Source organism: Coregonus clupeaformis, chromosome 18 (assembly GCF_020615455.1).
Source record: "Coregonus clupeaformis isolate EN_2021a chromosome 18, ASM2061545v1, whole genome shotgun sequence".
Classification (NCBI taxonomy): domain Eukaryota; kingdom Metazoa; phylum Chordata; class Actinopteri; order Salmoniformes; family Salmonidae; genus Coregonus; species Coregonus clupeaformis.
This window is the reverse complement of record NC_059209.1, coordinates 41,236,768-41,251,076: the sequence shown is the minus strand read 5'-3', so window position 1 is coordinate 41,251,076 and position 14,309 is coordinate 41,236,768. Positions and strand designations below refer to the sequence as shown.

Sequence of the window (14,309 nt, the reverse complement as noted above, 5' to 3'; positions counted from 1 at the left end):
GACAGAGAGATAGAGAGAGAGAGAGAGAGAGAGAGAGAGAGGCGAGAGAGAGAGCAGAGAGAGAGAACAGAGAGAGCGAGAGAGAGAGAGAGAGAGAGAGAGAGAGAGAGAGAGAGAGAGAAGAGAGCGCGCGAGAGAGAGAGAGAGAGAGAGAGACAGAGAGAGATAGAGAGAGAACACAGAGAGATAGAGATAGAGAGAGAGAGAGAGAGAGAGAGAGAGAGAGAGAGAGCCGAGAGAGAGAGAGAGAGAGAGACACAGAGAGATAGAGAGAGAGAGAGAGAGAGAGAGAGAGAGAGAGAGAGAGACAGAGAGAGATAGAGAGAGAGACACAGAGAGATAGAGAGAGAGAGGACAAGAAGAAGACGACAATTACTTATTAAACAGTTAATCAGCCAGCCTTTCTAAACTAGCTGCCAAGTGCTAACAACCTGTAGGACTCATTCATGAGGGGGAACAAATATCTACAGCAGCTCTCTCTTTATAAATATATTTTTATATAAGTTGACATGTGTCATTTCGGCAACTTTGAAAAAAAATACTTTATATCGGAGTTGGGCGTCTTGTCATAGAGATAGAGGCCTCACCATGGATATAACCCGTTTTAGCATGGATATTGCCATTGAGGGCTTCCACCATTTTAAAGTAGTCAACTGGGTAGGGATTCAATAAGTTAGGAGCAATCAGCCAATGAAGAAGAAGAACATTGACTACTTTAAAATGGCGCTGCCCATGCTGTCACAGACGCTATAATGGCACAGATACAAAGATTAGTCCTCTATCTATGTCTATGGCCTGTTGTTCACACGCATATAATATGCCATTTAGCAGACGCTTTTATCCAAAGCGACTTACAGTCATGCGTGCATACATTTTTTTGTGTATGGGTGGTCCCGGGGATCGAACCCACTACCTTGGCGTTACAAGCGCCGTGCTCTACCAGCTGAGCTACAGAGTATGGGCAGGCATAAGCTACGGACAACTAACACAATTGCATTTTATCAATGGCAATTTGAATGCACAGAGTTACCGTGACGTGATCCTGAGGCCCATTGTCATGCCATTCATCCGCCGCCATCACTTCATGTTTCAGCACGATAATGCACGGCCACATGTCGCAAGGATCCGTACACAATTCCCGGAAGCTGAAAATGTCCCAGTTCTTCCATGGCCTGCGTACTCACCAGACATGTCACCCATTGAGCATGTTTGGGATGCTCTAGATCGACGTGTACGACAGCGTGTTCCAGTTCCTGCCAATATCCAGCAACTTCACACAGCCATTGAAGAGGAGTGTGACAACATTCCACAGGCCACATCAACAGCCTGATCAACTCTATGCGAAGGAGATGTGTTGGGCTGCATGACGCAAAGGTGGTCACACCAGATACTGACTGGTTTTCTGATCCACGTGTCCCATATTTAAAGGTATCTGTGATCAACAGATGCATATCTCTATTCCCAGAAATACACAGATTAGGGCCTAATGAATTTATTTCAATTGACTGATTTCCTTATATGAACTGTAACTCAGTAAAATCTTTGAAATTGTTGCATGCTGCATTTATATTTTTGTACAGTATAGTAATACATTAATTATTTTGAAAACATTACAAAGCATGCTCATCTGTGTTTTTGTGTTTTGTTGATGTAATTTTAGCAGAATATTTTTTGGGGGGCTGGTAAAACATCTGAGTGGCTGGTAGATTTTTAAATCTACCTGCCACAGTGGCTGGTGGACCAAAAAGTAAATGTTATGCCTTGGTACCAATACTGAGTCGATGTGCAGGGGTACGAGGTAACTGAGGTTGCTATGTACATATAGGTAGGGGTAAAGTGAGTTAGTGCAAAAAAGGCTCAATGTAGATAGTCCGGGTAGCCATTTGATTAGCTATTTATCAGTCTTGTTTAGCAATCTTATGGCTTGGGGATAGAAGCTGTTCAGTCTATGGCTTGGGTGGCTGGTCTTTGAAAAAGAAAAGGAGAGCCGCACACTCTAGGAGCTCAGACGCAATAATTTAATGGCTGGAGTCTTTGACCATTTTTGGGGCCTTTCCTCTGACACCGCCTGGTCTAGAGGTCCTGGATGGCAGGGAGCTCGGCACTAGTGATAGACTGGGCCGTACCCACCACCCGTGTAGCGCCTTGCGTCGGGTGCCTTGCAGTTGCCGTACCAAGCGGTGATGCAGCCAGTCAAGATGCTCTCAATGGTGCAGCTGTAGAACATTTAGAGGAAGCCACATCTTTTAAGGCACCTGAGGGGGAAAAGGCACTGTTGTGCCCTCTTCACATCTGTGTGGGTGTGTGTGGACATTGTTAATTCCTTAGTGATGTGGACACTGAGGAACTTCAAGCTCTCAACCCACTCCACTACAGCCCCATCGATGTGGATGGGGGCATGCTCGCCCCTCCGTTTCCTGTAGTCCACAATCAGTTCCTTTGTCTTGCTGACGTTGAGGGAGAGGTTGTTGTTGTCCTGGCACCACACTGCCAGGTCACTGACCTCCTCCTCTGTTGGAGTCGTGCGCGGCCACGCAGTCGTGGGTGAACAGGGAGTAAAGGATAGGAGTAAACACGCACCCTGAGGGGGGGCCCCTGTGTTGATGTCAGCGTGGTGGTGGTGTTGTTGCCTACCCTCACCGCCTGGGGGCGGCCCGTCAGGAAGTCCAGGATCCAGTTGCAGAGGGAGGTGTTCAGTCCCAGGGTCCTGAGATTGGTGATGAGCTTGGAGGGGCCTATGGTGTTGAATGCAGAGCTGTAGTCAATGAACCGTATTCTTACATAGGTGTTCCTTTTGTCCAGGTGGGTGAGGGCTGTGTGGAGTGCAATAGAGATTGCATCATCTGTGGATCTGTTGGGGCAGTATGCAAATTGGTGTGGGGTCTAGGGTTTCTGGGATGATGGTGTTGAAGTGAGCCATGACCAGCCTTTCAAAGCACTTCATGGCTACAGACGTGAGTGCTATGGGTCGGTAGTCATTTAGGCAGGTTACCTTGGTGTTCTTTGGCTCAGGGACTATGGTGGTCTGTTGAAACATGTAGGTATTACAGACTCGGCCAGGGACAGGTTGAAAATGTGAGTGAAGACACTTGCCAGTTAGTCAGCACATGCTCAGAGTACACGTCCTGGCAATCCGTCTGGCCCTGCGGCCTTGTGAAAATTGACCTGTTTAAAGGTCTTACTCACATCGGCTATGGCGAGCGTGATCACACAGTCGTCCGAAACAGCTGGTGCTCTCATGCATGGTTCAGTGTTGCTTGCCTCAAAACGAGCATAGAATGCGTTTAGCTTGTTTGGTAGGCTTGCGTTGCTGGGCAGCTCGCGGATGGGTTTCCCTTTGTAATCAGTGATAGTTTGCAAGCCCTGTCACATCCGTCGAGCGTCAGAGCCGGTGTAGTAGGATTTGATCTTAGTCCTGTATTGACGCTTTGCCTGTTTAATGGCTTGTCGGAGGTCGTAGCGGGATTTCTTATAAGCGTCTGGATTAGTGTCCCGCTCCTTGAAAGCGGCAGCTTTAGCCTTTAGCTCAGTGTGGATGTAGATGTTGCCTGTAATCCACGGCTTCTGGTTGGGTTATGTACGTACGGTCACCGTGGGGACGACGTCGTCGATGCACTTATTAATGAAGCCGGTGACTGATGTGGTAAACTCCTCAATGCCATTGGATGAATCCCAGAACGTATTCCAGTCTGTGCTAGTGAAACAGTCCTGTAGCTTAGCATCCGCTTCATCGGACCACTTCCATGTGCGTGGGTGTTTCAAAGACAACTCTTCAGGACTGCCCCCAACACCAAATCACAAAAAATATGTCTAGACCCTTCTATAACATGACATTTACATAACTAAATAGAGATTTTAAAACGTCTCCTTTCAATTTGATAAAAGCATCTGCTAAATTAAATTTTTGTTGTTGTTGTTTTAACAGGGTGTGCCTGCTGCCTCACCAGGATGACGTGATGACCCTGGATGACAGGGCACAGTGTTGAAACTGACCTGACCAACCCTGGTGGGTACAGACAGAGCCTCAGTGAATAGCCACAATGCCACACGAAAACAGACAAAACAACATGCAGACCAACCAAAACAGACAAAAACACAGACAAAATAGACAGGCAGACAGACAGACAGACAGACAGACAGGGAAGCAGACAGGGAAGCAGACAGGGAGGCAGACAGGGAGACAGGCAGGGAGGCAGACAGACAGGCAGAGAGGCAGGGAGACAGACAGACAGACAGGGAAGCAGACAGGGAGACAGGCAGGGAGGCAGACAGACAGGCAGAGAGGCAGGCAGGGAGACAGGCAGGCAGGGAGACAGGCAGGCAGGGAGACAGGCAGACAGGGAGACAGGTAGGTATACAGGGAGCTAGACAGGAAGGCAGGGAGATAGGCACCACGTGGTGACTTTGGTTACACAATAAGATGAAACGACTGGTTTGGTTTCATGTTCTAGAACCCACTCTCTCTCAGCTTGCTGGCTGCCCGGAGGCAGAACCGTCTCCCCAGAACAGAAGAGGCATGTTTTCATCTGTCTTCATTGTAGATGCCTCGCTCTGAGCCCTTTTCTTCTCTAAATTTTCCCTCTATTCAGAAATACAGTGTGTCTATCTCTATCTATAATGCCAGGGCAGAAATAGAGCTGCATTCGATATGGGCGAAGCTCGCAGCAAGCAAGAGAAGTTGGACACACACACACGGCACAAGGATAGGTTACCGGGCAGGCAGGCTGCACCAATCCAGACTGGAAGACAGCAGACAAAAACAGGCAGTCAGGCAGGGGGCGAGCAGGACTATGGTGGCAGTATCCCATCTGCCTGCAACAAAGGCTGGCCTCAATTCACATGAGATAAGGAATCAGCTTATTGCTTACTCCAGCCTGGGGAATGGGTGGATGGATGGGCGGGCCTGCCTGCCCCCCTTTGACACAACCAGCCAGGGGAATGGGTGGATGGATGGGTGTCGGCCTTACCCACTCTGACACAAAGGTGGGGGATCGGTCTGGTCGAGACATTCATGGATAACTGGACACTTGTGTGAAATAGGTCAGTCGAAAGAGAGCGAGAGCGAGAGCGAGAGCGAGAGCGAGAGAGAGAGAGAGAGAGAGAGAGAGAGAGAGAGAGAGAGAGAGAGAGAGAGAGCGCGAGGGAGAGAGAGAGAGCGAGAGAGAGTGGGAGAGACACACCACAAACCATAGCTGTCTTTTCAGCAGGCCACGCATTGTTGGTTGGGTTAATGGGTCCTTTAGCCATTTGGCCTCCAGAGTGAGAGGTCTGAGTGGGCTTGAGTCCTTTAGCTTGAATCACACAGAGGAGTAGGAACCCCATACAGCCTCCGAGGGCAAGTATTCATAGAGCGTCTGAGAATAGGAGTGCTGATCTAGGATCAGTTAAGATGTTAGACTACAATAATAAATACGTGTAAATGGACAGGGGGTACCTGATCCTAGATCAGCACTCCTACTCTGAGACACTTTATGAATGAAGCCTCCAGGTCCCTCTCTACATAGTTGGTACTGGGACACACAGTACAGTAATGAAGGGGAAAGGAACTCTGCAGCATACACCAGGCCTAAAGAAGTATTGGGCTTGATGTATTGGGCTAGATCTTTTCAATACTATTGTGAATAAACATGCTCCCTTCAAAAATTGAAGGGTTAAAGGTAGATTGAATGTCTGGTACACTCCGGAATTATCAGAAGTCATTCATAAAAGAGATTATGCTTGAGTCAAGGCTTGGAACACAGGCTTAGGCCAGGACTGGCAAGCTTTTAAGCAACTGAGGAATCATTGTGTAAGACAAATCAGAAAGGCTCAATTTGATTGTAATGGGAATCCGGCTAAATTCTGGAAAACTGTCAAATCCCTAAAGGGTTCTACTTTCTCCTCTCTGCCACAACAAATTAATTCAGACACTGGCCTCATTATGAAAAAACTGCTAAGCTAATTCGCAATGATATTGGGCTGGATGCAGATAGGGGAAACCTGCCGAATGATCAGAGAAATGTTAGTCAAAGCTTTTTTCCCCAGCTATTTACATAAAAATAAGTCCTGGATGCTTTTCTAGCAATAGACAACAAGAAATCCACAGGAGCTTAAGTGCTTAAGTGTGCAGCGCCCATCATTGTTGGCTTAATAACACACATTTAAAATGTAACATTGTTATCAGGAAATATTTCTAAAGTATGGAAATCAGCTCTTGTGCTGCCACTCCATAAGGGCAGGATAGATCTTAATAATTATCACCCCATTTGAAGGCTTCCTTGTCTGGCTGAGATCCTTGAATCCTTGGTAAATGTACAACTTTGCTCTTTTTTATCTGAGAAATGTATTTAGAATGTAAACCAATCAGGGTTTAGGCCTGGGCATAGCACTATTACAGCAAGCACTTTAGTTGTTAGTGATCTTGTCAATGCTTTAGACACTAACATGAAATGTGCTGCTTTGTTTGTGGACTTGTCAAAAGCTTTTCATACTGTTGATCATGCTAATTTATTGAACAAGTTGTCCTAGATAGGCCTGAGCTCTGACGCCTGTTCATGGTTTCATGATTATCTTTGTGACAGAACTCAGGCCATCATGATCTGAATTTCTTGATGTACATAAAGGTGTACCACAGGGGTCGATTTTGGGACCTGTTTGCTTCACTATTTATATAAACACCATTGGTCAATCTGTTAAAAATTGTAAACTTAATCTATATGCGGATAATACTATTATGTATGCTATTGCCCCAACTGTTGATCTGGCTGTGTCAAAACTACAGTCATATTTTATAGTTTTGCAGGAATCCCTTGCTGATTTAAAATGTGTACTTAATACGGGCAAATCAAAATACATGTTGTTTTTAAACTCTCATAAGAATGTTTCAGATTATCTACATGTTCACTCATTAGATGGTTCTCCAATCGAACGTGTTCCCGCATATAAATACTTAGCCATTTGGATTTATATGGATTTTACGTTTAAAAAACAAATAGATGAGCTGGTTAAGAAGCTAAGATTTAAAGTTGGCTTTTTATACCGAAACAGATCGTGCCTTTCTCTAAGCAGTAGGAAGCAGAATATTCAGTCAACCTTTTAATTTATCAAAGTGCAGCTGCTACTACTCTTAAATATTTGCATGCCATCTACCATAGTGTCCTTCGTTTTGTTACAGGTGACAGTTTTGATACTCATCACTGCATCCTGTATCAAAAGGTTGGCTGGGCTTCGCTAAAGACCCGTAGATCTCTACATTACTCCCTTTTTGTTTACAAGGCCCTACTTCATAAACTTCCGTCTGATCTAGTTTTGCTGTAGAAGTATAGACACCAGAGTTGCCTAACCCGTTCACAGGATACATTAACTATTGGGGTTCCTTGGGTCTCCACAGAGCTAGATAAATCTGCTTTTAGTTTTAATGCACAATATTACTGGAACAAAATTCAAAATACATTTCATCTTGATGTTCTGGTCCTTTTGGGCAATTTAAAGCATTGATTGGGGACTTATTTGTGGAGGAATGCAACTGGTTGATTTGTAATGTTTTATTTGTGCTTCCCCTGACTGTGTTTTTGTATTTTAATGTGTGTGTATATATATATATATATATATATATATATATATATATATATATATATATATATATATATATAGAGAGAGAGAGAGTGGGGGAAAAAAGTATTTATTCAGCCACCAATTGTGCAAGTTCTCCCACTTAAAAAGATGAGAGAGGCCTGTAATTTTCATCATAGGTACACGTCAACTATGACAGACAAATTGAGAAAAAAAAATCCAGAAAATCACATTGTAGGATTTTTAATGAATTTATTTACAAATTATGGTGGAAAATAAGTATTTGGTCACCTACAAACAAGCAAGATTTCTGGCTCTCACAGACCTGTAACTTCTTCTTTAAGAGGCTCCTCTGTCCTCCACTCGTTACCTGTATTAATGGCACCTGTTTGAACTTGTTATCAGTATAAAAGACACCTGTCCACAACCTCAAACAGTCACACTCCAAACTCTACTATGGCCAAGACCAAAGAGCTGTCAAAGGACACCAGAAACAAAATTGTAGACCTGCACCAGGCTGGGAAGACTAAATCTGCAATAGGTAAGCAGCTTGGTTTGAAGAAATCAACTGTGGGAGCAATTATTAGGAAATGGAAGACATACAAGACCACTGATAATCTCCCTCGATCTGGGGCTTCACGCAAGATCTCACCCCGTGGGGTCAAAATGATCACAAGAACGGTGAGCAAAAATCCCAGAACCACACGGGGGGATCTAGTGAATGACCTGCAGAGAGCTGGGACCAAAGTAACAAAGCCTACCATCAGTAACACACTACGCCGCCAGGGACTCAAATCCTGCAGTGCCAGACGTGTCCCCCTGCTTAAGCCAGTACATGTCCAGGCCCGTCTGAAGTTTGCTAGAGTGCATTTGGATGATCCAGAAGAGGATTGGGAGAATGTCATATGGTCAGATGAAACCAAAATAGAACTTTTTGGTAAAAACTCAACTCGTCATGTTTGGAGGACAAAGAATGCTGAGTTGCATCCAAAGAACACCATACCTACTGTGAAGCATGGGGTGGAAACATCATGCTTTGGGGCTGTTTTTCTGCAAAGGGACCAGGACGACTGATCCGTGTAAAGGAAAGAATGAATGGGGCCATGTATCGTGAGATTTTGAGTGAAAACCTCCTTCCATCAGCAAGGGCATTGAAGATGAAATGTGGCTGGGTCTTTCAGCATGACAATGATCCCAAACACATCGCCGGACAGCGAAGGAGTGGCTTCGTAGAAGCATTTCAAGGTCCTGGAGTGGCCTAGCCAGTCTCCAGATCTCAACCCCATAGAAAATCTTTGGAGGGAGTTGAAAGTCCGTGTTGCCCAGCGACAGCCCCAAAACATCACTGCTCTAGAGGAGATCTGCATGGAGGAATGCGCCAAAATACCAGCAACAGTGTGTGAAAACCTTGTGAAGACTTACAGAAAACGTTTGACCTGTGTCATTGCCAACAAAGGGTATATAACAAAGTATTGAGAAACTTTTGTTATTGACCAAATACTTATTTTCCACCATAATTTGCAAATAAAATCATAAAAAATCCTACAATGTGATTTTCTGGAAGAAAAATCTCATTTTGTCTGTCATAGTTGACGTGTACCTGTGATGAAAATTACAGGCCTCTCTCATCTTTTTAAGTGGGAGAACTTGCACAATTGGTGGCTAACTAAATACTTTTTTCCCCCACTGTATTCGGAAAGAGACACTTTATGTGTATTCAGACCGTTGACTTTTCCACATTTAGTTACGTTACAGCCTTATTCTAAAATGGATTAACACATTTTTTCCCCTCATCAATCTACACACAATACCCCATAATGACGAAGCAAAAACATGTTTTTAGAAATTTTTGCAAATGTATTACAAATAAAAAAACTGAAATACCTTATTTACATAAGTAGATCCTTTGCTATGAAAAAAATAAATAAATAAAACATGCCATTTAGCAGACGCTTTTATCCAAAGCGACTTACAGTCATGTGTACATACATTTTTACGTATGGGTGGTCCCGGGGATCGAACCCACTACCCTGGCGTTACAAGCGCCATGCTCTACCAATTGAGCTACAGAGGACTACAGACTCGAAATTCAGCTCAGTTGATCCTGTTTCCATTGATCATCCTTGAGATGTTTCTACAACGTGATTGGAGTCCACCTGTGGTACATTCAATTGATTGGACATGATTTTGAAAGGCACACACCTGTCTATATAAGGTCCCACAGTTGACAGTGCATGTCAGAGCAAAAACCAAGCCATGAGCGCCGAGACATGATTGTGTCGACGCACAGATCTGGGGAAGGGTACCAAAAAATGTCTGCAGCATTGAAGGTCCCCAAGAACACAGTGGCCTCCATCATTCTTAAATTGAATAAGTTTGGAACCACCAAGACTCTTCCTAGAGCTGGCTGCCCGGCCAAACTGAGCAATTGGGGGAGAAGGGCTTTGGTCAGGGAGGTGACCAAGAACCCCATGGTCACTCTGACAGAGCTCCAGAGTTCCTTTATGGAGATGGGAGAACCTTACAGAAGGACAACCATTTCTGCAGCACTCCATCAATCAGGCCTTTATGGTAGTGGCCAGACGGAAGCCACTCCTCAGTAAAAGACACATGACAGCCCGCTTGGAGTTTGCCAAAAGGTACCTAAAGGACTCAGTCGATGAGAAACAAGATTCTCTGGTGTGATGAAACCAAGATTGAACTCTTTGGCCTGAATGCCAAGCGTCACGTCTGGAGGAAACTTGGCACCATCTCTACGGTGAAGCATGGATGTTTTTCAGCAGCAGGGACTGGGAGACTAGTCAAAATCGAGGGAAAGATGAACGGCGCAAAGTACATAGAGATCCTTGATGAAAACCTGTTCCAGAGCGCTCAGGACCTCAGACTGGGGCGAAGGTTCACCTTCCAACAGGACAACGTCCCTAAGCACACAGCCAAGACAACGCAGGAGTGGCTTCGGGACAAGTCTCTGAATGTCCTTGAATGGCCCAGCCAGAGCCCGGACTTGAACATCTCTGGAGAGACCTGAAAATAGCTGTGCAGCGATGTTCCCCATCCAACCTGACAGAGCTTGAGAGGATCTGCACAGAAGAATGGGAGAAACTCCCCAAATACAGGTGTGCCAAGCTTGTAGCGTCATACCCAAGAAGACTTGAGGCTGTAATCGCTGCCAAAGGTGTTTCAACAAAGTACTGGGTAAAGGGTATGAATACTTATGTAAATGTGATATTTCAATTTCTAAAAACCAGTTTTTGCATAGTCATTATGGGGTATTGTGTGTGGGTTGATGAGGAAATAAAGGCTGTAACGTAACAAAATGTGGAAAATGTCAAGGGGTCTGAATACTTTCTGAATGCACTGTGTATATATATATATATATATATATATATATATATATATATATATATATATATATATATACATATATATTTTTGTGTGTAATGTGTATATTTATGTTGTATCATACAGGGCACATTTGGAAAAGAGACCTAGGTCTCAATATGTCTTCCCTGTTAAAATAAAGGATTAATAAAAATGTCATGAAATAATTAAGGACATGCCAGTAGAGAACAGGGGGATACCTAGTCAGTTGTACAACAGAATGCATTCAACTGAAATGTGTCTTCCGCATTTAACCCAACCCCTCTGAATCAGAGAGGTGCGGAGGGCTGGCTTAATCGACATTCACGTCTTCGGCACCCGGGCAACAGTGGGTTAACAGCCTTGCTCAGGGCCAGAACAACAGATGTTTACCTTGTCAGCTCAGGTATTTGAACTAGCAACCTTTCGGTTACTGGCCCAACGCTGCTACCCGCCAGGCTACCCACCGCCCCAACATGCCAGTAGAGAACATGCCAGTAGAGAACAAGCCAGTAGAGAACATGCCAGTAGAGAACATGCCAGTAGAGAACATGCCAGTAGAGAACAAGCCAGTAGAGAACATGCCAGTAGAGAACAAGCCAGTAGAGAACATGCCAGAAGAGAACATGCCAGAAGAGAACATGCTAGTAGAGAACATGCCAGTAGAAGAGAACATGCCAGTAGAGAACATGCCAGTAGTAGAGAACATGCCAGTAGTAGAGAACATGCCAGTAGTAGAGAACATGCCAGTAGTAGAGAACATGCCAAAAGAGAACATGCCAGTAGAGAACATGCCAGTAGAAGAGAACATGCCAGTAGAAGAGAACATGCCAGTAGAGAACATGCCAGTAGAGAACATGTCAGAAGAGAACATGTCAGAAGAGAACATGCCAGAAGAGAACATGCCAGTAGAGAACATGCCAGTAGAGAACATGCCAGTAGAGAACATGCCAGTAGAAGAGAACATGCCAGTAGAGAACATTCCAGTAGAAGAGAACATGCCAGTAGAGAACATGTCAGAAGAGAACATGCCAGAAGAGAACATGCCAGAAGAGAACATTCCAGTAAAGAACATGCCAGTAGATACCATGCCATAAGAGAACATGCCAGTAGAGAACATGCCAGTAGAGAACATGCCAGAAGAGAACATGCCAGAAGAGAACATGCCAGTAGAGAACATGCCAGTAGAGAACATGCTAGTAAAGAACATGCTAGTAAAGAACATGCCAGTAGAGAACATGCTAGTAAAGAACATGCCAGTAGAGAACATGCTAGTAAAGAACATGCCAGTAGAGAACATGCCAGTAGAGGACAAGCCAGTAGAGAACATGCTAGTAAAGAACATGCCAGTAGAGAACATGCCAGTAGAGGACAAGCCAGTAGAGAACATGCTAGTAAAGAACATGCCAGTAGAGAACATGCCAGTAGAGGACATGCCAGTAGAGGACATGCCAGTAGAGAACATGCCAGTAGAGAACATGCCAGTAGAGGACATGCCAGTAGAGAACATGCCAGTAGAGAACATGCCAGTAGAGAACAAGCACAGAGGCAATAACACAACACACTGAATGCTGTACTGAGCTCTGCTGAGCTGACTGACTGACAGCTAATTACAGAAATGTAAAAACACAGTGTGACTGACTGACTGACAGTTCACATGGAACAGGCATGCCCGGACACAGCACAGCTGCTGATGGTAGGGAGTTAAGAGACATTCTTCAGGATGATAATAGTTCAGTAAAACGCTTCTGCAGAAGACCTTTAAACGTTTTCATAACTATCTGACACGCCGAGCGACTGACAGAGCCACCGACCGGAGATGAACAGGGCCTCTGGGCTCTCAGGTCAGCCAGGGTGTAACACAGGAACACAGGGCGTTGACTCCAAGACTCTGACGCACACACAAGAACGCACACACACACACACACACACACACACACACACACACACACACACACTCTCTTACTCTGACAGGTGGGTATGTCACAGTATCTCCAGTAGATTCCGTCTTCATGGTCAGCGATGTAACACCATGGCTGGACATCACCGTCAGGGTTCCTGGAGAGGAGAGAGGCAGGGAGGGAGGGAGGGAGGCAGGCAGGGAGGGAGGGAGGGAGGGAGAAAACAAACATAAAAAGAGGTTATGTACCAAAAACTGGAGACTGCATATTAAATACAATTACAGAGGAATGCCTGCTGTGCGGAGATTCATTTCTGAGATTGTTTCTGTGTGTGGTGCCAATCATCCACCTACCGCAGCAACCCCCGCTAGCCTGCTTCAGTTGGTATTTTACCCTGTGTTCTGGCCCTCAGAACTGACTATGCATGTCCAGTAGAACCCAGCGTAGACAGAAGGCTCTCAGACAGACAGAGCGATCGATCGATAGATAGATAGAGACAGACAGACAGGGAGGGAGAGACAGACAGACAGACAGACAGACAGACAGACAGACAGACAGACAGACAGACAGACAGACAGACAGACAGACAGAGGAGGGAGAGAGCGATAGATAGAGAGAGAGAGAGAGACAGACAGAGAGACAGAGAGAGAGACATACAGAGAGAGACAGACAGACAGACAGACAGACAGACAGACAGACAGACAGACAGACAGACAGACAGACAGACAGACAGACAGACAGACAGACAGACAGACAGACAGACAGACAGACAGACAGAGGAAGGAGAGAGCACACATATCTAGACAGGGGCTTTGAGCAGGTGCTGGTTTCTGTGCATTTTGGTATACTGTCTGTGTGCTACCAAGTGTATTTGTTAATGGTAATACATCACTTACAAAGACTTTGTAAATGGTTTATAAGACATTTATAAACTGTTGATTACACAATGAATAGGTAACAGACACACTTGGGAGTATATTATCGCAGTCTGTGGAACCATTTCTATTAGTGAGTTGCATGAGGCAACCATAAAAACATCCCAGGTCAATGGAAGAAGGCTCGTCTTTAGGAGCACTACTCTTCTCCTTTTCTCTGACTGTTATTGCCTGAGACATATTCCCCCGGGCCTCAGCTATCCCGTTCCAGCCCTATTGTGGGGTGAATTCTGAAGGGCGTTTCCATTGCTTTTTTCTTCTCCTATCAAAAACACTTCCTCTCCTTTCACAGCACAGAAAAAGGTTATTGAGTGAGGGACAGAGGAAACTTTAACCTAGGGATGAAATTGAGTAACTGTAGGCATTAAGGTCTTTGTTTGTCCTCCGTTAGGAGAAAATGATCCCTCTCTTCATCCTAACCATGGGCTCATCTCCCAAATGGCAGCCTAGTCCCTATATAGTGCACTACTTTTATAATAATAATAATAATAATAATAATAATAATAATAATAATAATAATACTTTTGACCAAGGCCCATAGAGCTCTGCCCAAATGTAGTGC

At 44.8% G+C, this 14,309-nt stretch overlaps 1 protein-coding gene across 1 annotated transcript in view; it reads right to left on the bottom strand.

Annotated features, from left to right (window-relative positions):
- The window catches only part of LOC121530793 (kremen protein 1-like), a 94,387-nt gene that overhangs the window by 20,212 nt on the left and 59,866 nt on the right, over positions 1-14,309 (bottom strand). The window contains exon 3 of the mRNA XM_041836030.2: positions 12,878-12,969. Coding sequence (XP_041691964.2) covers positions 12,878-12,969 — 92 coding nt within the window. The remainder of the gene's footprint in view (positions 1-12,877; positions 12,970-14,309) is intronic.